General features: G+C 43.0%; 3 protein-coding genes across 4 annotated transcripts; 1 reads left to right on the top strand and 2 right to left on the bottom strand.

Moving 5' to 3' along the window:
• Positions 1–3,937: 3,937 nt before the first annotated feature.
• LOC136718065 (uncharacterized) lies at positions 3,938–6,425 on the bottom strand. Its single transcript, XM_066695689.1, has 4 exons — positions 6,359–6,425; positions 5,954–5,975; positions 4,860–5,152; positions 3,938–4,574 (listed from the first exon to the last, which is right to left on the bottom strand). The coding sequence occupies exons 1-4, from the start codon at positions 6,422–6,424 to the stop codon at positions 4,257–4,259; spliced, it is 699 nt and encodes a 232-aa protein (XP_066551786.1). The 5' UTR covers position 6,425; the 3' UTR covers positions 3,938–4,256.
• Positions 6,426–8,951: 2,526 nt separating this feature from the next.
• LOC136718016 (CDP-diacylglycerol--glycerol-3-phosphate 3-phosphatidyltransferase) lies at positions 8,952–12,964 on the top strand. Of its 2 annotated transcripts, XM_066695617.1 has the most exons (6): positions 8,952–9,358; positions 9,560–9,655; positions 10,559–10,671; positions 11,196–11,319; positions 11,443–11,615; positions 11,911–12,964. In XM_066695617.1, exons 1-6 carry the CDS (start codon positions 9,319–9,321, stop codon positions 11,977–11,979), a joined length of 615 nt encoding a protein of 204 aa, XP_066551714.1. In that variant the 5' UTR covers positions 8,952–9,318; the 3' UTR covers positions 11,980–12,964. The 2 variants fall into 2 exon arrangements, with proteins under 2 accessions (XP_066551714.1, XP_066551715.1); XM_066695618.1 differs by lacking the exon at positions 9,560–9,655.
• A 153-nt stretch (positions 12,965–13,117) lies between these two features.
• Positions 13,118–25,523, bottom strand: appbp2 (amyloid beta precursor protein (cytoplasmic tail) binding protein 2). Its single transcript, XM_066695615.1, has 13 exons — positions 25,115–25,523; positions 22,277–22,365; positions 21,219–21,370; positions 20,886–21,009; positions 20,534–20,702; positions 20,228–20,317; positions 20,061–20,128; positions 19,856–19,961; positions 19,644–19,768; positions 19,229–19,314; positions 18,350–18,540; positions 17,834–17,999; positions 13,118–17,589 (listed from the first exon to the last, which is right to left on the bottom strand). The coding sequence occupies exons 1-13, from the start codon at positions 25,250–25,252 to the stop codon at positions 17,327–17,329; spliced, it is 1,767 nt and encodes a 588-aa protein (XP_066551712.1). The 5' UTR covers positions 25,253–25,523; the 3' UTR covers positions 13,118–17,326.
• Positions 25,524–25,777: the final 254 nt, after the last annotated feature.

The raw sequence follows: 25,777 nt of genomic DNA, 5'->3' as shown, positions 1-25,777 counted from the left end.
AATAAGTTGGAGGGACCATATTCCGCCCCAAAAATACGCCACCCATTTTTAAGAAGGGGATCCTCAAAACTTGTCCTACGGATTCCCACACACAAACTCTTGGGCCGCAGACGGGAGCACTAACAGGACACACAAATTGGTTTAATTTTGTGATTCGACATTCAATAAATCCATTTACAACACATATAGTAGTGCAGGGCACTACTGCACTTTTTACGTAATCCTAACATAACCGTCATTAAAACATGAATAAGATCGCCTTTATTAAAATGGAAAAAATCGAATCGAATCTAACACTAAAGTCAAATAAAACTCTAAATTTCTAAAACCTAATTAATCTATCATCCCCCTTTTAAGATGCATACAAAATAGAACATGGCATAAAACAGGAAAACACACACACACACATTATCATTATCTTTATTATATATGACTGACTTGACATTTGGCTTTATAAAACAATGAGATGTCTTCACTTTAAAATAGATTTGAATTCATATCACAATGTATGTAGCTTTATTTTCAATGTGCATGATTTATATTTAAACTACATGTAAATGCCTGCAAATAATCTTTGTATGTAATAAAGCATGCACATTTGGATGAAAAGTCATGAAAGTGCTATTCTCCTTCAACTGCGCAGGGGACGCAGGATTCCAGAGGATTCCAGAGAATCACAAATAAGAACAAGAATGAGAATAAGAATAAGAATAAGAATAAGAATAAGAATCACAAAAGAAGAATTTGCAGCTTGGGTGCAGGGTTGCTAGATTGTGGTGAAATACCCCATTTGGTGGGAAAATAGGGGGCATGTTTTCAGAGGTGATTGTTTGGGGGAAATAGGTTTTAAATGGGGGGATTCAGATTGAAATGCAGGAATTGTATGTTCTCTGTAATTCAGTTCTTTTAGATATTCATCAGCATGACAATTCATCACATTCAAAAGGACAGCCCCTGCCCTTTTAATGTCCTCCAGGGCATGGGGACAGCACTGAGGAGTCAGGGTGAAGCATCTGGGAGGCAGGTCACTGTGGTCAACATGCCAGGTTGGGAGTGGTATTATAAGAACTTACGAACATAAGAAAGTTTCCAATCGAGAGGACGGCATTCGACCCATCATGCTCGTTTGGTGTCCATTAATAACTGAGTGATCCAATGTTCCCAAACTTTCAGCTTCAGCCACATCGCTGGGGAGTTTGTTCAGATTGTGGCGCCTCTCTGTGTGAAGAAGTGTCTCCTGTTTTCTGTCTCGAATGCCTTGAAGCCCAATTTCCATTTGTGTCCCCGGGTGCGTGTGTCCCTGCTGATCTGGAAAAGCTCCTCTGGTTTGATGTGGTCGATGCCTTTCATGATTTTGAAGACTTGGATCAAGTCCCCACGTAGAGGAGACTGCAGGCAGTAACCAAGATTGGACAGTGTGTCTCTGTGTCCAGGTCAGTCCTGTGTGGTCCCTCTTCACAGAGAGAACCAGGGCAGCCACCGAGCAGCACCTGCGGCTCCCGAGTAACACCGTCTGGAGTCGTTCATCGGTGCTGTTCACCTGGGGGGTTGGGCTTAGAGACACAACCATTGAGCTGCATGTTGAGAGAGAAGGGGGGCACTCTGGTGGCTGGTGGAGAAATGTGGCAACAGGAGTCATGGTCTCGGCTGTGTGAACAGGGGAGAAATAGTGGAGGTGGTGGCAGGAACTGGAGCGAGAGAGGGAAGAGGAGCTGAAGGAGAGGGAAGGAATAAATAATTGTAATTATATAATTGTATAAAGAACGTATTAAACAATCAACTTTTTTATTACACAATTTAAAAAGTCAAATCTAAGAAGATTATTACCTCAATTAAGATTCAATTAAGTAATTGAGAGCTCAGTTGGAACAAAAAACAGCAGGCTATGGGGTCCTCCTGGAGCAGGGTTGGGAACCCCTGACTTAAATAGTTGGAAATGTTCTGCAATGTAAGAAAGCCATTACTATTGGAGGCACATAGGGGTAAACAATGCACACGTTTATTTCGCGTGTCTTTTTAAATCTTTAATCTTTAATCTTGTGTGTTTTTCCAGATTTAGTTAATTATTAAGACCATTTCCAGATTTCAAATTTTAAAATCAACACTTAAATAAATGCTAAATCTCTGTTTTTGAAAAATAAATATTTGCCGTCTGACTAAATATTTAACAAAATCCTAAATATGGGCTTGGAAACTAAACATTTAACTCTTAAATAAACATTTAAATTAAATTATAAATCTGTCTCCCAAAATAAATATTTAACTTTTAAATAAATGAAACCATATTTGTGTATTGTTGTGCTTTTCAGAAAAAAGACCTGAGAGATAATTTCAATGCAATACAATTTCTTAGATTAATAATATTTACAAAAATGTGGGGGACACTGCTGTCATGCCCTTGAGCAAAGTGCTCTACCTGGAATCTCCATTAAAAACCCAGCTGTATAAATGGGTAATTGTATTTACCAAGTACACAGATAAAAAGAGGTTATACAGATAAAGGGTTTTATTAAAATATTACATTATAAGTTTGTTTTGTGTCCGTTTTTTAAAATCTGAGGCCCGGACACAGCGGAGACAGCAGGACAATGTCCCCTGCACAGGCAAACTGTACTAATGCGCAGATCAATGCACAAATGAACTTTGGGGGCTTTAAAACTGTACCTAGGATATAATCAGCAATAATGTGACTGCACTCAATTGTGTACAGATCTCTAACGCATTTAAAGGATTTATGTCAGGAAAATAAACTGAAGCCATCTTTTTATTCACAAAGTAGAAACACAATCAATCACACACCATACATTAAGCATGATTACTCTGCGACATCAGTAGAATTTGATCATCAATTCAATTCAATTTGTGGTGCGTTATTGAAATCAATGAAAATAATAATTATGTTCTATTCATCTGGGGTGTATGACTGATTGGAAAGCATGTATGTCACGTTCGAGAATAATACCCCCCAAAAAATACACTACCTAATTTTTTTTTTTAATTGCGGAAAAACACTGAAATTGGGGATTTTTTTCCACCAAGGGAGAATATGGGTCCCTCCAAGCAGTAGTCTTCTAATACTCCACCAACCCCAGGTCCAACGCCAGCACTCGAACCTTGGAGAGAGTGAATCACAGCTCCCAATACAAATATCACTAACTCTTCCGTTCCCATTCATCCCACCATCACCAGTCAACAGCCCTTTCTCACCACACAGGTACTGCACTGCAACCCCACTGAGGAGTCAGGGTGAAGTATCTGGGAGGCAGGTCACTGTGGTCAACATGCCAGGTTGGGAGTGGTATTATGCCATAGACTGAGGAGTCTGCAGACAGCGACCAAGAGAGGACAGTGAGCTGCTGGGGGAAATAGAGGAGGTGGTGGCAGGAAGTGGAACAGGAAGAGAGGGAAGAGGAGCTGAAGGAGAAGGAAGGAACGGGGGCTGGAGACATGACACCAAGAGAATCGGAGACATGGGCTGAGGGACAAAGAGACAGAGGGACATTCTGTGCCTGTCTGTAAATGTTCTCCAAGTGTCCTTACTCCTCTGCCTCAGTTTATTGCCCACTTGAACAGATGTGTCTGGTTTGTACTGGGACGCCCTGTAAATGCTTTCGCAAAATTGGAACAGCCTCTTTACACCCTACTATTGCATCTTTGAATCTTGATAAAAGAGATGAAAGGGAGATGAAGTGACTCTTAGACAAGAGGACACCAGTGGATATTAAGAGGAAGTATTTTTAAGACTGAAAACAGGAGGCTCCTCTTTACACAGAGGGTGGTGGGAGTCTGGAACAAGTTACCCAGCCATGTCATTGAAGCAGACACCCTAGTATCCTTCAAGAAACAGCTGGATAAAAACCTTGAATCAAGTCGTTATAAGCATGTATCCAAATGAGCTAGAAGGACCAATAGGCATAAAAAACAACAATATACAATATATATTCATGCAATAATATTTATTAAAATGTTTTTTTAAATTACAATGAAGTCTGTACACAGGCTAGGCTGGAATGTGCTGGACATGTTGTACTTCAAATCTGCCTTCAGCACTGAGCACAAAATTACCACCAAGTTTTAACATTATAACTGATTAAAATTCAACAATCAACAAAGGGAACGTAGGCCTGATTGATTAATTGATTGAACTCTATTACTGCCTCGGAGTTCCCTGGGTTTGACAGGCTGCTCGTGGAGTCTGTCTTCTAGTCAAGACCTAGTTGCTGAGAAGCAGACTGAGGAGCAGAATAGCAGGCAAATCACGCCGACTTAAAGAATTCATTCTCATGAATCATTTGCTGCCGGAAGATAAAATTAGCGTATGATTCTTTTATGTCACGGCGGTACTTCTCCAGTAGGTTCTTGTAGTGCTTTTCGGTGTTGCCTCCCTCATTATCAGCCTTGAACCTGTAGTACGGGCTGTCTTTCGGGATGTCAAGATGTTCGGCCAGATAAGGCCAAAGTCTGGCACAGGGCAGAAGGGCGACTGCAAAGTATATGTGATCCAGCATGGCAAACTTCCCGTAACTCTTCAGGTAGCTGGCCGTTGCAGGGGAGGGTTTGATGCCAACTGAGTTCTGTGGGCCAAATATAAAGGACAGTGGAGGAAAGTTTGTCATATTTAGAAAAGAATTACATTTTATTCAGAAAAAAACATTTTCCTTGTATCAAGAAAACAGAGATTTAAAGAGATTTAACGAGGTCATTTCTTCAGATCCCCAGAACCCAGATTTCTTTTCATATACCCGCTGTTTGAATATCCTCTGCCAGCGTTAAAGACCGCTGTATTGTACCTAAATTAAATTATAAAATTAGAGCATCACTGGTAGTACGTCTATAAAGAGAGGGTGCTGGACTCATACCTTGAGATTGTATTGTTGTAGCATAAACTGGGCAAATTGATTGTAACTACTATATCTGTCAATCAAGAAATGTTTCACATCATCACGGGAATCCTTCTCCTTCTGCAGACGGTTTAGTATTTTTGTGACTTCCACCGCATAGTAGACATCCTGGATGGTTAAATTTGTATAGCGTTCTGCGGGAAGGGTTCCAGCGGCCATTTTCTTCAAGAAGTCCGTTTCCAGTGTTTTATCGGCAATGTCCTTATTGTTGTCCCAGAGCTCGTCATAAAGGGACTTTCCCTTCAGCCTGTCTGAGATAGAACAGAGATACAGCCGTGCAGATATTCAGGTACATAGTATTGTGTAGTCTTAGTCCTAATTAGGGATAATTGGAACAAAAACCAGCAGGGTAGGGGGTCCCCCAGGACAGATTTGAGAACCACTGAAACAATACATTCAATTTTTTAAATCTATATAATTTATTTTACAAAAACAGAATTGTGAATTATGGGAGGACAAGCTGAGTGCCCAAGCTGAAATACAGTGCCCTTGAACAAAGCTGCTCTCATCCTCTATATCAGGGGTTCCCAACCTGGTACTGGAGGCCCCCCTGTCCTGCTGATTTTTTATCCATCCGAAATCTGAATTGCTTAATTGATTCCTTAATTGAACTAACAATGCAATATAAGGCTCAATTATATCATTAAGAGATCAGTTGGAACAACCGAGCTCTCAATTACTTAATTGAACCTTAATTAAGTAAGAATATGTTTAGATTTTAAATTGTGTAATAAAAGAGTTGGTTCTTGAATAAGTTATTTATACAATTCTATACTTCAAACCCCTACTGTTTAAAATAAATAAAAGGAAATTTAGGAAATGATTAGTTAAATTAAGGTTCAATTAAGTAATTGGGAGCTCGGTTGGAACAAGAACCAGCAGGGTAGGCAGTCTTTCATGACCAGGGCTGAGAAGCACTGCTCTGAAGCATGGGATTGTATCATTGGACATTGTTGTGTCATCCTTTCCATTTATATCTGTAATCATTATTTTCCACAGTAATAGATTTGTTCAGCTCCTCAGGGTCTATACATATAGTTTTTTAAAAGTACCTGGTTCACCCTGAACTGGAATCTGAAAAAATAAACAGACAAAAAACAAATGAAACACTTGGGTTATAGCATATCTCTCTCTCTCTCTCTCTCTCTCTCTCTCTCTCTCTCTCTCTCTCTCTCTCTCTCTCTCTCTCTCTCTCCATAGACTCATCAATTCATAAAACATTTATGAAAATATAAAATACATAAGAACATCAATGCTCTTACTTGTCCCTTTCTAGACATTAACATTAAAATTAACATGCTATGACATATGAAGAGAACTCTGTATTTATTTATTCCAAATAAGGGCACATAATTGCTCTGTTTTAATGTTATTGAATTGAATGCTTGCTTCACTCTGAAACTCCAAACCTCGATAATGTACGGCTATAGTTATGTTAGAAAAAAATATAAACTTACTTCAGCAGCATTGCTCGGGAGCAAAGCTAGGACAGCCAAAAGGCCGATGGATGCAGTCCACAGCATCGTTGCAGGTTTCTTACTGAACTGAAGATTAGTTCAGCAAACCGCTTTATACTTTTAGAGGTATCGGAAGGCAGGAGTGGTTAGTTGAAACAGAATGTGATCCTAAACAAATAATTACATGCAGTCGTTGCACCCTCCCTTGATGGTTGGCGTGAAGCTGAGTTGTGGCCCAGTGAGTCACGTACGGACACAGATTAGGGGTATATTGTATCATAGAGTCCCAAAATAATGCAAAAATCATGCAAAACCTGCGGAAGGTCTTAGATGTTTTCTAGAAAAGGTATAAGGTGTACTTAACCCAATCAGTTTGCTTCTGAAGGTTACTGTAAGTGGTGATACATACAAAAGAACATTCAGATCACTGAATATTGGCCTTTTTTCCAAAATTATAATTTTGCAGTGAATGTTTTAAGAATTAAAGATGGTTAAATTGGTTACCTTCATGCAGATTTGATGTTTAAATATTTCAATTTAGAAATACACTCACTTGCAAGTGAAATCCTAATAAAGAGATACATTTCTACCCCAAAACTCTTTTGCTCAAAATGACAGTCAGTACCCTCAAACCCCTTTCAGGGATGGACCTCTGAACTTCTCCCAGTGTTGTTGTTCATTCAGTGGTTTGGTACAGTCTGAACAGATGTGTGTTGAGTGGAAGGAAGGTGTTCAAGGACTGTGCGGTCCTGATCTTGGTGGGAAGGTCGTTCCACCATTTAGGGGCGAGGGTGGAAAAAGAGCGGCTCTGAAGGAAGGGGAGTGGAGGAGGTACAGTGAGTCTCCTGGCGCAGAAGGACTGGGGTGGTCTGGAGGGAGCGGAAGGAGAGGTGAGAGTATGTAGATAGCTGGTCGAGACAGCGGTAGGTGACAGCCAACGTCTTGCACTGGATGCTAGCTCAGACGAAGGCAGCGGCATGTGCAAATCAAGGCAGAGAGACACCAGATGAGTTGGTGAGTTGTGGATGAACTAGAGCAGGCAAATTATAATCAAAGAGTGCAGTGCTGTCTCAGAGGGACATTTGAAATATTATAAGATGAAGAAATGTGGTAAAGAAAACAAAAGACAAAAAAATAAAAGAAGGAAACAGTTGCTGGTGCTGCAGGTAGTTTGTGAACATTTTGCACAGATTGTTTAAAGTTGTATTTATTTCAGCAAAGGTATTGCCTTTTTTGTTGAAATTAAAATATTTATGGACATTTGTTTGCGAAACAATTGTGTGTTTGATTGCAATTAAATATGTCAGCATAAGATGTTTAGTGTTTTCAGATTGTTAGTAATGTGATTTAATTTAAAAAAATTAAAATGACTTTTTCTTATTTCTACTTATTAACACTGTTTTTCTTTAAAAAGTCACTGCCACAGAAATGTCCAGGAAACACTCTTTTCCAATTGGAGATTGAAGGGAATTTTACCATGAATTGTCTCACGGATTTCCATGACACTATAAGTTTCCAATTTAATTATTGTGAAATGTCTAAATAGTACTATCTGGTGTCTGGATCCGAAAACTAATCAGTAAAATAAATAACCACATTTGCATTTCTCAACGTAATCGTAGTCTTCTACTTATTGGGCAAATATTTGAAGATATCAGATTTATTTCTCAGGTTGCATGTGCTCCTTTGTCAAATAATGCATAATTAAACAACAAACTAAATATTCAATATAATCACTCAGATTTGAAAGACATTTTGTAATGTTTTTCTGAGGTATTGAACAAGTGTTGTGTAAAAGTCAGTGTGGACGGTCCAAAGACAAACTTGACAAAGCTGAAAGGGAAAAAGTCAGGGTGGGTTGGGTGAAGCTTTATTATTGGGGTACAACATGACAGTCCATTGTTTTTATTAGGTTAACATATTACATTTTGAAAGATTTCCATAATCGATGTGGTTAATTGATTAGTACCTGGGTCAGTGCAGGCCTGTCTGTGAGCTGGGCACATTAGGAACTGCAGGCATGATGCCATCCGAGCCCACAGGCTACTTGAGTTGATCATCTACCAACTTCCTAGCATTGAATTCATTAAACTACTTCTAGAAGAAACACGACTTTAAAGTACAAAACACTTAAGTGCATGGCTTTTGCTTTAGTGTTAAAAAAATGTTCCACTACCTGATGGAGGTATTGACAACCCCCTCCCCCCCCCCCACGTCCCAGCCTTAGACATGCATATGGGGGGCCAAGCAGGCCATTGGACTACAACATACAACACACATACAACATACACTGTCACACACGCACAGTACTCACTATGGACGTCAACGACCTCTAGCGGTCTGAAGCTGCAAGTGTCTACCTTTAATATAAGATTCAAACGACATCACAAACTGGAAGGGGGAAACTAAATCTAAGACACCAGCAGAGTTTGATGAATTAATTTCAGTTTTGCGTGCGGTATGGAAATCACGAATTACAATTCAAGCAGCAGCAGTTACAGTTATGATCGCTTTGGGGTGTGTGGCAGCTGATGCCATCCAATCCTGGACAGTGCTGAGAGGGCTCGGGAGAGAAGCGGGTCCGGTGTGTGGATCTGTCTGTGGAGGCGGGACACCGAGGAAGTGATCTGTGTCGTGGGAAGTGACGGACTGCAGCTCTGCGCAGATCTGCGGAATCGCGGCGCTCCCATTGGCCGAGACACACGTTCCCTCCGGGCTTTAATGTAACCAGTGCGAGGATGAGGCATTAACCTCCGGCGCTGTCTGCACTGATCTAACTGCACTTTCCCAAGGTCGCGTTCACTCCCGCAGCAGTGGGATTATTATCGGCTCACATATAATAACCCAGCGCGGCGGCCACAGCGCTACATTGAAACGGTTACTGATACCGTCTCCTGCTCTGTGACGTCACCGCTGTCTGATCCGCGCACAGCCGGGGAGGTCAGGTGGGATGAACTGGGATGGGACTGGAAGTGCTGCTGTACGTCCCCAACGTTATAGGTAAGATCGAAACAACAGATGTATCAAACTGACACACGAGTTACATGCTGTGGCTGAAGCCAGTCCTGTGCTTATTGGCGTGTTGAGCGATCCTTTGTTCCTGTTTCTTGCGGGATCCGTCATTATGAATAACAGGTGTAGGTGCGCAAAGGTGCACCTTTTACAGCCGAGGTTGACCCCCTCCAGCCCCTTCTTCCACAGGTTACATCCGGGTCCTGCTGCTGCTCGTTGCCTGGTGGTTCTTCCACAGTTCATCTGTCTTCCTTCCCTGTTACGTCACTTCGATCATACTTGATGGTAAATGATCCACACATGAAGTTTTTTTTTATTATAGTGGTGTTTACATATCAGGACCAGATATTGACTTTAAATGGCACAAGAGGAGGGGGGGGGGGGGCATTTTCTGTTGGGGAAAAGTAATAGGCCACCTGAGACCAGAGCAAGGAGTGCTATCACCACTATGCAATACATTGATGCATTTATATATTGTTCAGGTGGATGGTAATCAACAGTGATTGGTGAGCTTTGTTTAGCTTTGATATTATTAGTTCGTAAAACCTTATACTGCTTGGGCAAAATGCATTAAAACCATGAATTATGCAACTGTATTTATGAAATATTCATGCCAGTGTTTTCTGTGTATTGTGATTCACCATGGTGAAAATACAAAGAACATGCTCCCCATGGGCAGCCAAGAGCAGCCCATAATACCATAGTTCACTTAACAACAGGCCTCTGAGCTGGAGGTTGCCACTACACACACAGTGCATAAAAAAATACACCTCTGTTTGTGGATGTAAAGATTTAAACAGCAGTGTCTGCACGTTGCATCAGAAAACCAGAAGTGGAAGTGCGGTGTGTGAAAGATTGTGCTTTCTCTGGTAATTCCCACTGGTGCTCCCTGATAGTTATATAAGCATTAATTTCATAACAGGTCCAGTTGTTTGTGAAACTTAACTGACAATTCTTGAACCTCAGCTGTCTTGTGTAATACCTGAGCTAGTGGATGGCCATTAAGGAGCCTCCTCTCTCATCTCACTTTCAAACCACAAGCAGCATTTTACTCAGGAAAAAAATATTCAAAACCATCTGCTCTCACAAGAACAAAATATTCAATATGGTGTATTTTGGTGCTTAAGTGGATAATCCATCACCTAGCAGACTGTGGTGAAGTGTTGTTCTTGTGGTCGGGTGTCTCAGGGGTGGACGGCTGGGCGGCTCGGCGCCTCGGGCAGACCTCGGAGTTCGGAGCCTGGCTGGATGTGGTGATTGATAACCTGGGCCGGGGAATGCTGTGGAGCCTGCTGTACGAGGTGCGCGTGGGGCAGCTCTGCAGAGACTGCGATTGAGGGCAGGGAGTTGGACTGCAATCTGTGGTCGGGATCTAAATTTAATTATTTTAAACAGTAGTGGTTTTAATTTAAGGAGAGAATTGTATAAAGAACTTATTAAAGAATACACCTTTTTTATTACCCAAGTCAAATCTAAGCAGCTTATTATATACTTCAATTAAGGTTTAATTAAGTAATTGAGAGCTCAGTTGGAACAAAAAACAGCAGTGCAGGGGCTCCTTCGGGACCAGGGATGTGAACCACTGGCCTATTGATAAGATTATCAATGTTTTTTCCTCAGGCAAATACTATCACATCCACACATTTCATTCATGTTGAAATAACACAGTACAGTAGTGTTCTTGAATTCATTCTCCAATATTTAAACTTTTCCATCATAAAAGGAAGATACATTTGTTTCTATTTCTTCGGAAATGCTCACTTTAAAAACTGAACTCCACAATGTTTTGCGGCTAATGTGACTTTGCCCTCCGTGTTCCCGGCAGTGGGGCTGGCTGGTGGTGGCGCTGGAGTGGTGTGTGTTTGTCTGCACCCACAGTACCCTGGGGGCCCGGTGGAAAAGCCATGCTGGGCCGTGCCCCTCCTGGGTGCAAGCCGTAATGGCCAAAGGTGAGAGAAACCGTAGGCAGGGAAGTGTAGCTCTTATTCATGTAACTGCTTCACCTTTAGTCAGCAAGGTTATTGTTTTATAGATCTATTTATAAATGTGTGCATCTCTCTGGTTATACTCAGGCTTCAAGACTCCCATGGGTGCGTTTGCGATCAGTGGGTTGCATGTTCTGCCCGTGTGGCTGTATGGGGTGCACTATGGGGTCCTGAACGAGCCCCTCTCCGTCCCAGCATGGCTGCAGGGCCTGGGGCTGCTGCTCCTCACGGCCGGCCGGCTGCTGTGCTTCTCTGTCGAGGTAAGGACTGAGAGCATATAGATGTATATGTACAATTGACCTTTTTTCTGTCTGTGCTGGACTTCATCATGAAGCAGAAGAGATCTGGGAGTAGAGGTGTGTGTGGTACCATTTCTTTGTTGCAGCGAGTTGCAATTGTTTGTGGAAGGGAATAAGAAATGCTAAAAATGATGGGAGACATTAACCATAAGCAACATGCGTGAGAAACTCACAATGCAGTGTGGTTGCAGCTTCTTCTTGGGCCATATTAGATCAATCGTGCCTGAGGCGGTTAATGTGTAGCTCTTGGTTGCAGGTGTGGTGCATCTGGCTGCACATCAGATATCTCACCAGAGACGAGGAGAAGGCGAGGGAGAAAGACTGAAGAGAGAGACGGCTGCGACTGACATTCCTCCCCGGCTTGTTTACTCCAACAGGGACTGCGCTCGTGTCATGGCCAACGTGCAGCTCAACCTAAAATGACAGCTTGCAGGAACCGAATGAGCAGTCAACTGTGGATAGTGCTGAGTAGCGTAGTGTAGTCTAGTGTAATCATTGTTGGGAGATGTACAGGAGTTTGAAAGCAGAGGGCCGCAGCGGGTTTGGGTGTGAGGGACGAGGACGAGGCATCTCGGCCCTTGCTTGCTTCCGCCAGAGTACGCCCTCCTGAGAGAAATTGCTGAGCTAGTGCTCGGCGAGGCTAAACGATCAAGAATTCAGGGTCTTTTTTTGGGGAGTCTTCAGTAACTGCAATTCTTAGAAGAAAGCAGTTGCAATTCTGTCAGTCATTCTCCCCACAAAACAATTTCAGTTTGGGCTAAGGGCTTTAATTGGTCACTTGCCCAACCTGTTTCTGGAATGTGACCCTTCCAGTCTTCCTGTAAAACATTATAGGAAAAAAAGTCAACGTCAAGGGAAAATTGAATGCAATCGTTAAAGAGCAACTATTTTTCTACCTGCTGTCAGTCTTGGGCGATGTTTCTGGGCACAACAGGTTAAATCACTGGCCAAGCGGCTCTTCAGATGTTGGGAAATGCACTTAAAAATGGCAGGAGTGTCCTGGCATCCTACTTTTAGATTTAATCATTTATTTATTTTTAAAATGAGAGAGAAAAGCAATGTTGTCTTACAGAATGTTGTGTGTGTTTATTAATGTGGAGAGAGTGAATTCCAAAGAACTGTACTGCTACCAAATGATACACAAAAAACAGATTCTTCCCTTGATTGTTCATTGAGAATATAGAATGGGCATACAGCTCAAAAATTACCCCCCACCGTCTCTTATAAGCACCTTTTCTACACTCCACATTATAACAGCGCTATCATCTGCTGCAAGAAAAGAGATTACAAATAAATTAAAATCAAAACAATTGAGTAAAACTTATTTCACAAAATGGTGGTGCAAAGCTTTCATGATCAATATTTTCAAAGAAGAGAAACAATGGCTAGCAAACTCTGCATTAACACTATATTTAGCAGTATGTGTTTTTTTTTTCCAGCAATAGTTACAGAAATTCACAATGTTGGTTACAAACATGTTTAATATGGTTTGATGGTTACACAATGTTGGGTACTGCAGACTGTATGGAGTTAGGATCCTGCTGGATTATTATTTGTTTCTTACACAAGCAATGAAAGGAACCTTGTCTAAACATTAGCAAAGTCTATCTATACACAAGCTCACTGTGGCACTACTGAGGGGGACTTCTTAGAATAGGAATTTAGTGTGTCTGACGGATCTTAATTCCACGTTCATCCTCCCGAACCCTTCGGGCAGAAGCTTTAAAAGGGCGGAATCCCCATAGTTAAAATGTTTATGAAGAATACAAAAATAGTACAGTGTTAATATGAAATAATTTCTTCAAGCATAGTTGTCTCCATTCATATTGTTATATAATAAGCAATATAATTAAAAAAATCACTTCTAACTGAATAGCAAAAATGAAAAATGGTACTTCTGGCATACAGCAGAGATGCAAAGAAATTAGAAAAAAAAAAAAAAAGGAACATGGAGTGATCCATTACAAACTTTGCAGCACAAAACAAACTTTATATTCCATACATTAAATTTAATTTCATGGGGAACTGTGCACTTCAATTCACTCACTAAGGCCACTCATTCTAGTAGAGGACAAGTCCTGTGTAATGTAACTGTCGAGTGCAGCAAGTCGAACGCATGGCTAAACTACAGCAAGACTAACTGTGCTGGTAGTGGTGTCCGCCTGGCCCCCCTGTCACCTGGGTCATCACGATAAGAGTACGGTCCCGAGAGCAGAGCAAAATAAATAAATCTGGGCTTGACATTCATACAATAGAACTTTAATATGGATTACTAAATCCATATGGTTTGCAATGTCAGTTTTAGTAAAATCAGAAAATTAAAAGATACCTTCATGTCCCGCTGACGAAGAGGTACATAAACACCCTCACCACCCCCTCCTACCACCACCACGGTCAACCTGTCACAAATCTGCACTTTCCCAAAAAAACTGCAAGTTTTCATATCCATTAAAGAAAAGGTTCATTTATAAATTCAAATCACTGACAAAATTCACAACTCAATTTATAGATCACCAAACCTCACAGGGATATAGAGAGGAGTAACACTTGTGTTTGGCCATTTATCATAACACCTCTGCAGTGTTCTTGCCATTCACGACACCAACCCCCCCCCCCCATCAATTTGCAAACTGAGCCCAGGAGATTGACCTCAGGGGCAGCTTTGTGGGAAGCACATTTTGCCCTGCAATTTGATTCCTTCTAAATACAACAGATCAGCATTATTTCCTGATTGGGTTAGTTTAGTTTCAGGCCATCAACCTGTTTAGTACAGCCTGGGACTCTCCTGTGGACCCAGTGACATAACCTTCATAGTGTCAATTGGCTTCACATTGCTACAGAGATAAATTCTCCATGTTCCTTTGTATTTCCCCTAACTAATTTTTAATCTATATACTTCCCTCACTGGGCGGTGCTCTGGCTCAGACTGCTCCATTAGGAAAAGGGGGTGCAGAACATCTGCAGAGGCACTGCATGAGCCTCCTTGCTTTGTTTTAGAGAAAATACCACTTTAGGTACACAAAGGAGCCCTTGAATTTACATTCGTGACACTTGTTTTGTAGCTACATTACTCCACAGAATAATAAAAAACAAACCAATAAAGAGCACAATTTTCACAGATGCAAGATCTTCAAACGCCTTTAGTGTTTTCCATTTCTTTGAAGAGGAACCACAACAATCAGGACGGACACCAAACTACCCACTTGACCAATTGTTTAAATTTAGATTTTAGATTTCAAGAACACGTTGTAGTATCCGTTCCGTCACATTGCTTTTCTGTCAGGGATTATGGCAGGATTGTCCTGTTGAACTCTGGGAATTCTGCTCTGGCCCAGTCTAGTCAAGGCTCACTGCTGAACATCCCAAAAGTAGGTCAGACTAATTCAAGAGGCTCCCATTTCTTTACTGGTTTTGATGTAGGAAAAAAAAAAAAAACTACAGGCAGAATCCCCTTTTCCAGAGACTTCATTCCTGCGAACATGTACGGCAGTTACTTTGAGAAAACGTGCCAATCAAGGACACCAGAGATCAGAAATGGTCCGAACTGGGAATTGAGGAGGAGCTACAGTATAAACCATTGGAGTACAAAGAGCACCACATGCCCGAACAGCCCAGCTGGGTGTCCTTTAAGGCTAAGGCTTGGACACCAGCCCGAGCTCACCGAAAACCACCCCACAGAGAGAAGAACAAATCACATTCACTTTTCTTTTTCTTTTCAATAAGTATAGAAACATCACTAATCATTGCACCCAAGCCAGGGCAATCATTTTTTCTTCTTATAGCAACTGCTATCTAAACAGGTGGTTAGAAAAAGGTCAATTACAAGTGGAAGTGGATAATTTAACAAATACCAAAAAAAAAAAAGGGTCTTGAATACAAAACTAAACATGACCATTGATCATTTATTGACGGAGCAAAAGTTGTGGTTTGTTTGTGCATGCTTTAATTTTGAAGTTTAAACGAATACCAGGATAAGCCTTGGAAAGTTGAAAGCAGCCATCGTTTAGGACCGATCCTCGCTTACTCACACACAGCAACAATTAGGTCCCACCTGCCGTCAAAGGCACAGCATTCCTGCTTACCAAGCGTTTACCATGAGAGGAGCACGAGGCAGAACGCACCAGCAAACATCTCGGGACTCTTGGCTGTGCCTCGAGAAATACCAAGCCTGGGCTCAACTCCTCAAGGCCAGCCAAGGTCAAGGCTTCACTGTGCAGGACCGTCCATGGCATTCAATATTAACAGAGCAAGCTGACAGAGAGGCTAAACCCGGACCACACGAAAAAGTGTAGCAGCTGGTTGAGGAGTGTCAGAGGGTGACGATGCTGGGTGTGTGCGCAGCGACGCTGAAGGGGTGTCCACTTCCATTAACTGACTGTCTACCTTGAGATCCTTGGGAGATCGTTGGAGAGTGCAGCCAAACCCAAACCCCTGCTCCCTTCCTTCATTATTAATGTGATTATTAATTATTAATGGTACAGCGCTGTCTCAAGTGGCAGAGGTACAAGAACACCCCTAAAATCTGTGAACTGATCCCCCTCGTGAAACTGTGAACCATGTCCCTTTCGAACACTGCGGTTGGCAACGTTTGAAACCAGAAACTGCTGATCTGACCTTTGCTTTGCATGCATCTAGAATAGTTTATGGTTTGGCCATTAAAGATCTTCCAAAAAACCTGTGGATTTGTCTTCACTGGCATTAACATTGAACTTAAACCCTAAAGTGGAAAATAAAATCTCTGAAACTGGTATCGATCTAAAGCCACTGGTCCAAAATATTCCACAGAGTACAAAAGTAACATACTGGTCCAATTTAATAATTTTTTTTTTTTTTAATCACTCCAAATCAGTTATAATTTCTAATTCTTGCTAAGGACTGACTTCTTTTCTCTTTGAGATTGATACAGAAGCAGGTGTTTTAAATAAAAAAAAAAAAAGCCAAAACAAGATAATGGTCCACAAGTCTTGAACAACATTTAATCTAAAAACATGCAACAATACTCACTACACCAAGACAAGCGCCTGCGACCTCCACACTTCCTCTACAACAAGGAGAGCAGCCCATCCTTCTCTGCGATAGACAACAACACCTAGGCGCTCACACCTGTACACTGACCGACCCCAGGACTGCCGGCTGCACAGCGTAAACGTGTCTATGACTGTAAAACTGGGACCTTAGCTGTAACTGACTTTCCCGTGGCATTTGTAGCTACTCTGTGAAAATTAAAAAAAAATCTGTAACAAAAAACAGAATGAGCACAAAAATCATGACATGTTTTCAAGACAAATGCTATGCTGGGCTGGGCTTTTCTTTCCATTCTTCTTTCCCGTCTTCTTCCATGTTTTAAAGCTGGTTCAAGGGTCTGATGGATTGGTGAGAACAAAATAAATGTTAACGGAGAAGGATGCAGAAGCACGTGGGATGCTACTGAAAATAATCCTCTGAGGTGTGAAGAGTGGCTCCCGCCCTGCACGGGTGTATCACAGGGGCCAGGAAATGAGCTGCTGGTGAGGGAGAAGACGAGACAAGTCCAGGGGCCACCCAGTGCAGCCCTCTGTGAGGAGTCTGCTGTGCTGCCTCGCTCACGGGGGTCCCCACGTCAGTTTCAGCCCCAGTGGGCTCCCCAGGGGCGGGCCGTGTCTACATTGGGGGGCTGGGGAGGGGGCTGTGCCTCAGCAGTTGGCCCCGTGTCCGTGGCCTTGACCCTGGGAAAGCAGGAAGGACTGCACCACCTCCTCGGTGGCCTGAGTGCTGGTGTTGACGTCCTCAAGGGCGTCCGCCACGGCAAACTGCCGGTCCCTCAGCCGGTTCCAGCTGGACAGAATGTTGTGGTACTCGAACACTTTCTCGTAGTTGCCCACCGAGTTGTACAGTTTGATCAGACCCCTGTAGTCATACTCCAGTCCGCTGTAGCCCTCGCCGAACAGCTTCTTACCTGCGAGAGACAAGTCAACCGAGTGTCAGCTTCTGATTCAATCATGTAGAGATCTAAACACCTTTTTGAAGGTCTTCAAACACGGAAATTCTGAGCTCTTTATTAAAAAACAAATCATTATCCCACCATACATTTTCAAAAAGCCATGACACTGAACTTGCTCAAGTCCCAGTAAATAAAGTTCCAGTCCGTGTTCGGAGTGCATGCGAGATTCTTGTCCACGGCTCATCGCACGCACACTCACCGATGGCGATAGAGCGCAGGTAGAGCTTCTCGGCGTCATCGTACTGGTTCATGTCGTAGTTGTAGAGGGAGGCCAGGTGACCCACGGACAGCGCCACCTCGTAGTCCTCCTGCCCCAGTAACTGCTCCTTGATCTTAATCGCCTTGATGTGCATCTCTTCGGCCTCCTGCGCTCAGACGGACACAAATCAGAGCTGAGAACAGTGTAGTTAGAGGACGAGGATACAGACACACACACACACACACACACACACAACACAATCCATCAATAGAAAGCCATTCTGACAGATCAGAATGATTAAAATGAACAAGTTAAAAGATTAAAGGAAAAGGAACTGGAGTAGCAGGAAGCTGACAACCCTTGTGATAAACCATCGGTATCATGAATAAATACGAATTTGGCAAGCACAAGTCAGATACAGAGGAAGACGCATCCCCCACATTGTTTGATGTCAGAAAAGAAATGCCGAGTGGGATAGCTACTGAAGCCTCTGTCAAAAGGCAGGAAGTGACTGACCTTGAACTTCCGCATGGACTGGTAGAGCCTGCCCAGGTTGCCGTAGTGTTTCGCCGTCTGGACGTTGAACTCCCCGAACGCTTTTTTGGCCAGCTGGAGAGAGGACAGGTGCAGGTCATGGGCTTCCTGCAGCAGTCGCTCCTCCGTCTCTTTATTATGGCAGTCGATGGCAATCTCCTCCAGGATGAGGGCTGAGGAAACAAAGCACGCACGGCTCAGAGCTGGGCCACAACATGCCCGTCCACTGGAGTAAACCGCTCCGAGTTGCTTTGTGGCCTCAGAAGACCTATTCTTAGGGCCATGGTACAACACCAACAGTCATCTGTTTCCCTGGGCCATAAAAACCCCAAGAGCTTCCCGTTTGTGGACTGTTGTGTCCTTTACAGTAACAATACAGAGTGACACACTGTTGAAAAGTCAGCATCGATAGCAGTTTATACAATTAAGAAACTGCTTCATTTTTCAACAAGTGCTGATACTTTAAAAAGTGGGCATTTCATATAGGCCTGATGTATGATTTCATTATTCATGTCACTCAACAGTATTCTCTACGCTATCTCACGTTTGTCTCATTTTGTTCTTTTTTTTGGGGAATTGCCAACATTTTCTTGTATTTTTCTCCCCCATAAATTATATAGAGGTGCATCCATTACAAGATGCGCGATAGCAATGAGAAGAGAGAAGCCCTGGTGATTTAACTCTGCCAGTTCCAATCAGCCAATGACATGAACTGGGATCGAATTGGAGAACCTCAGCTTATAGGGCCCAGTCTGCCCTTTTACAGACTGAGCCACTTGGGAGGCCCTCATTTTTATTTCCACCTTTAACTCAGTCAGCAGGCAGACAACATATTCCACAAGAGCCGGTGTCCGCCTGTACCTTTCACTCGTTTGGACGAAGCCAGCAGCAGATGATCCTCGGGAAGAATGTGGGTGATGATGTCTATGGCACGTTCTGCATGAAATCTGAAACAGCACCAAGCCAGAGAGCACAGGAATATGTCAGTACAGTAGCACAGGTCACCGCACAGCACCTTTTCAAAATAGGAACCAGTATTTTAAGCAGAAGTGCAGAACAGGGGCCAGTTTAGCACACAACAGGTAAAAATCTAAACCAATGGATAAATGCTCATTGTACTCAGCGTCACCCGATTGAGGAGAGCCGAACCCCACTTTGACTGCTACACGTGCACAGTGAGGGTAGGTAAACAACGGCCCACATTAAAAATAATTACAACACAATCTCACTGGTTTGGAGTCTTATTAAAAGGAGACAAAATGGATGGGCTACTCACAGTGCATTGTCAAATTTACCAGAACTGTACTGATGCACATAAGAGGAATACGCTAGGTCTTCATGTGCGGTCGCTACGTGGATGTTCTTGCCTCCAAACACAGACTGCCGAATATCGAGGGCTGTCTGAAAGTCATAAATCAATCATATGAGCATAATTTGCTGTGAAATTAAATTTTAATCCCCATAAAATGTAAATTTACACAAACGTACCTGGTAAATAGCCACGGACTGACAGATGTTATCTACATTTAGTAAGTAAAAACCATAATCTAGGAGAGTGTCTGAATATTTGGGGTGTTTATGTCCAAAATGCTCCCTGGAAAGGAAAACAAAAGGAACGGTCAGTGAGCAGAATGGAAGAGAATAACTCCCACTCAATCACACACACAAGTAATACTGAAAGACAATGACTTACCGTGCCAAATAGACAGCATGTTTTATCAGCTGTTCTGCTTTCCTAAATTCACGTTTTACAACACAGGCCTGCGGGAAAACATGGATACCCATAAGACAAGCACAAATACACAATCAGACAAATGAAAGCCACAGTAGAGCCCCAAAAATAATGAGCTTCACAGTTACCTTAGAGGCCTGCCTTAGCACATCTACTACCACCTTCACCGGCAGTCCTACTGTGATCTCCTTCATTGCCTCTATACACCATCTATAAGCCTGAAAACACACAAGCAAACAGGAGTTTAGACAGATGGGAAGAATACATTCTTAAATTCCCCTTCTCTATAATAATTTCTGTAAAAAAGTATTAATAAATAGATATTGCTAATTTCTAGACTTGGAAAAAAAACTGTCTAAATTCCTCTGTGAATCTGATAATTGTAAACCCCAAGAAAGAAAATACATTTAATAATTTGCATTGGAGCAAATTACCTCGTCGTAGTGGCTCTTGGCGAACAGGAGGGCACAGAGCTCTCCATACAGCGCTGCCTTGTTGGCCTGGTGGCCGTGTTTGGCCAGCTTGTCCATGTAAGACTGGGCCAACTTAAACGTTTCTTCTCCCAAGTGGTATTTGCAGTTGCCATTACGTACATGGAGCAATCTAGGGAAGAAATTAAATTACAAATTGGAGCCATTTAGAAAGTCCATATAGGCAGCTGAAATTTCTTTCATTCTTAAAAGGTTAGGAAACTTAAGCATGATGGAATATACTTGACAAAAATAGGGCATCTGAGCATTCTTAGAGGGAGGGGGAGGGGAAGCGCTGCAGCTGGGATGGGCTCACCTGACACAGCACTCGACGGCACGGTACCAGTGCAGGACCTCATCGTGCAGCATGCACAGCTGCAGACAGGACAGGAACACCTTCTCCGCATCGCTGTACCAGCCTGCGTCAGACAGGAACCCGCCTGAAACATGGGAGACGTGACCCTTTATTTACTGCTGCCCAGGCATATGGGAGCAAGCGCACAGTACAGAGATAAGACCTCGCGAATGCAGCACAGACAACGCTGCCGCTCAGCTGTGTCAAAGCCAGTTCTCGTGTAAAATAATAACACAAACACTCTAGAAAAACAGGATCAGTGCCATGTTGGAGAGCAATAGGTCCGACACTCACCTAAAACAAACCCAAACTGAATGGCCTTTTCTTTGACATGGGCGTCAGACTCTGCGATGTATGAACATCGGCGGCTGAAGGAGTTTGCCAGGACTGAGGCCACTTTCACACCATGGTCCATCAGGGCCTGGAAACAGTGGTGCAGGAGGTGCCTGCGAGAACATGGCACAGGGACTGGGATTAACGGCACAAACTCACCACTGCCACCACAGCTGCACACACGGCACTCGGAAAAGGCATTGCATTTAGAAGAATCACTAATTTTAGAGTGAAAAAGTAAAAAGCAGAAAGGGACAGCTTTTTTCTATCTCTGCAGGAACAAAACCGACTTCTGGAATAGTTTACATTTATGTATGTCATGAAAACGGCCACTCCCCTTCGTCTCTATGGAAATGCAACTCCAGGAAGTGAACACAGACAGAACTGTCTTTGTTAAAGATGCAGCCGAGACACAGACAAAGATAGCCTAGATTTCAGGTTGTAAATATGAATGCCTAGGAGGTAACAAATTGTAGGACTGGAAAACAAATCAGGGGAGTGAAACCTGATAAACAGAAATCTCCAGAGAGAAGCCCTGTATCTGTTCAATTCAAATTCAATCAAAGGCCATTAAGCCGTCCATTGTGTTGTGTGTAAACCTACAGTAAAGAACTCTTACAACAGAAATGGACTGTCCTTGGAGGGGCTTCCAGAGGACATCCTGATAGTTAGTGGCACAGTATGAATGTGGTAATTTAATTCGCTTTCATTAGTATAAAGTTTAAACTACTACACATCACAATGATACGTTTCAAAATACTAGCCAGTGCCCTTAGCGCTGCTATAAAAATAAGTAAATAAAGTTCTTTGTGAAAATGGTTCAATAAAACGCAACAGGCGCTTCAATAAGTCGTGAATTTAAACATCATCCCATGGAGAACTGAGCCTGCAGCGTCAGAGGCATCTGCTAACACGTCATGTGAGGGACACTCTCTGCCGGCAGTTCCCATGCAATGCCATTCAACTTTCCCCATCACACTTCTCGCACAGCCTTCGTCCAGTGCAGACAGGTCAAATACCTTTTGTCCGAGGCGCGGAGAACCTTCGCAAACACCTCCAGCTCACAGAACTCCCCTCCCAGCTGGCAGAGACGACCTTGCTGGTACAGCTGAAACAGGGGAGGAGCACAGTAAGCCATGAGAGAGAGAGAGAGAGAGAGAGACAGACACAGACAACACAGGAAGACCACTGGGCAGGGCTGTGACTTGTTTTCATTAACTGCTAAGCAACCACAGAAAAGAGAAGAGAGAAAAAAGAAGTAGCAGAAATATCTTCAGATGCAAGCGTACTCTATAACAGATTGGGAACACCACACCTAGAGAAAATGGCAACAGTGCCAAGCCCGCAGCAATGTTACACACTGCGTTCTCCTCCCGTTTAACTTGCCATGGGTTGATACTTGGTATACATTGGTATTGTCAGATAATGCCACTGCAGTATAATACATTTGAACAACGACAAAAAGCTCAAATGTTTTACAGTTGTTTTCAGTCACTATGGTTCATTAGCTGCAACAGAAGTGCAGACGTGAGAAACAGGGTAGCATGTGCAGTCAGTGCAGCTCAGATCAGGTTAAGTGAAAAGTATGCGAGCACTGCTGAGCGCAGGTAACACATCTACAGAACCGCAAGGCTCCAGAGAGACGATGGGGGGGGGGGTAATGTCTTTACACATCACATGCACTGGCATCTGAAACAGCAGGATCGCCCGTTACCATGGCTAAGCTTCAGGGGCATTGAGAGGTTGAGAGAATACCCTACCAAGCCACCTCTAAATGGAGCCGGTACAGTTCAGTCCTAAAAGGATTTATCCAGGACAGTGAAGAACTACCGTCTCTGGGCAGGCAGTGGGGTTAAGGGGCTTAGGGCCAGAGCCTAAGTGGTGTGGTGGTTAATGCATCCCCTCATAATAGCAGTGCAAGCAGTAGAAAATGAACAGGGATATATCGTCACTAATGGAGGACAGAATTAGTGAAATCCATGGCAAAGTGGTGGGGAGGGGTCAGACTCTTCATGGATGGATGGTAAACAACATTTAAGAGTGCTAATCAATCCCACTACAGAGATAACCATGTGGAGCACTATGGTTACAAATACAACACAGAGGTCTTCCAGGCTGCTTTCATTAAAACATATTTGAGGTGTACAGCCGAGTTCAATACTCAAGAGCAAGATACCACTTTTAATCATGGGCATCTTAGTCACTTGAAGTAATAGAGAGAAAGTCTGATAAGTTCTAGAACGTGGAAGCAAAAGAAAGCATTTAAAAACATTGCTTGCCTTGCATTAACACAGAAATGTAAAGGCATCTTTCAATGCACTGTAAAAATTGTAGATGAGGGTATACCAATCACCCTGGGGAAGTGGCCATATATAAAGATTAGACTTGCCGTGACAATGTGCAAAACTAGAACAATAAAAGAATTGTAGCAGTGTTCAGTATAAGAGACCGATTGTCAATAAGTAGAAAGAGGCGAGAACAGTACATTCAAGTGGGAAAATTAGATCTTGAGTAGGAGGTAGCCTAGCTTGCCAGTTCAGACCCACTTCAGAATCTGCCAACTGCAAGATGTGCCAATATAGGTCAAGATGCCACACATCGAGACAAGCAAGCACAATTGTGTCTCAAAGCCTTTAAAATGCTCTCTGTGGGAAAATATGCCAACCCCCTCCACACTTTTCTTCAAAAAACTATTTCAGGATAAGAATATTCTGGAGGCTGTGGTATCCAATCTAAAATATAGTACTAGATCACAGATTTTATTTCTATGAAATAATAGTTAGAGAAAATTAGACCGTTAGCCACCACGTTCACTGGGTCTTAAGTCAGCCTTGAACCGGAGCAGTGGTAGTGACCTTGGCTTTCGTGAATCCACAGTGTATGTGGGAGTACGGATTTGCTGACCCGAAAAACAAAATGTCCAGGTAAACAAAACGATCAGCTGATGATTCCAACTAAAAGATCAACTGATATTCAGTGCCCTGTATAAACGAGGCATAAATGTACTCCAGGAAGATACACAATTCAGTTTAGGTTTTCCTTCAAAAGATCTGGCATAAATCTGAACAAGTTGTTAATCCCCTTTGTATAACCCATGTTTAGTGTCCAAACTCTCTTAACCAGTGATGCCCGTTCTGCTCCATCCAGCAATTGCTGGTCCTGTGAACAATGGCATTATATACAGTAAATGCATCTCAGAAAAAGAGTACTATGCTTTAGATACGGTGACGTGTTATTTACAAAACACTGGCTGGTAAAAAATATTTCCTGCACATTAAAATAGAGGATTTGGGCACATGTGCTCCATGAAAACATACCGCTAGTGTTTTTGTTTCGTAACTTTGTATGGGTTGCCTTTAGATTTGAGTGTTTTGAAAAGATAAACCGTCTATTTAAATATATACGAGTGGAATATAAACACATGTCAGCATCAGTCTGGCTGGAGGTCTTGCGATTGACTTGAATCCCTGGGAATAAGTACCAGGTTACTCCCCACTACAGATGTTCACTTAAAGGTTAATGACTAGGACTGGGATCATCTCTGCTCTTGCCATGTGTCAGTAGAGGGACAACAGTAACCGGGTGGAATAACACCACCAGCGATATTTCGCCCCACAGACCAGCAAAATGCACTTTACGGTTTAGATTTTATTTTAACACTGCCACTATGGAGATATTCACACGGGGTTATTTCTGTGGATGACTGATTCCCCGGTCTCCTACAGTCCTCTGAGTTAGTTCACACAAAAACAACAGTGACAGGAGCGCTACCGAGCTCCGGCCAGCCGTGTGGCAGCCATTAATCTCATGTCACACATCCAGCCAGGGTGAGGCCCGGCCGGCTCAGACCGCCTTACCTTATAATACACATCAAACTGGATGTTCTCCGGCAGGGAGCGGATCTCTCTCCGCGACCGGCTGTAGTTGTCCACCACGGCGGAGATAGCCGTGTTGTACAGCGTCTCCGGGATCCATTCGAGCTCCACGGCGGCCATATTGTTTTCCTGTCCTAGGCTCCGCCAGCCCCCTCCACCTCTCACTGCCCTCGCTGCCTCGCCGAGCTACAACCCCTTCCTTCGCAGCTCCACATACACCCTCCCGGTTAAAAGACGGGGATACAAATCGTAAACTACGTCTGTTGAATTAGCGATACACCCCCTAATCATAAAACTATGTTCCTCCCTCATCCCCGCAGACCCAAGCCTTTCTATTTCAGCCCCCCTCGTTTTCCCAGTTTTCAGCTGCGCTAGTCGACGTCGTGACGTCACGCGTAGTGTAGGTTCATATCCTGCGCACGGTACGTCCCTTGACCTTTGAACCCGATTGACCTTTGGTTTTATTCTCTACGAGTAAGTAATTATAGTAATCTTAACAGACGTTTAGCAACAGTACTCACTGATACCAATCATGCGCTTGATTACAGCATCTAAACCCGTCTCATTTCATAATAATCAGTCAGTCAAGGTATATCCAAAGGTCTTCTGACTCAAGACAGTGTGGCTCAGTTTGCAGCTGACACA

The sequence above is a fragment of the Amia ocellicauda genome, chromosome 22 (genome assembly GCF_036373705.1).
Source record: "Amia ocellicauda isolate fAmiCal2 chromosome 22, fAmiCal2.hap1, whole genome shotgun sequence".
Taxonomy (NCBI): domain Eukaryota; kingdom Metazoa; phylum Chordata; class Actinopteri; order Amiiformes; family Amiidae; genus Amia; species Amia ocellicauda.
The sequence above is the reverse complement of the archived record's forward strand: the minus strand, read 5'-3'. Positions and strand labels throughout refer to the sequence as shown.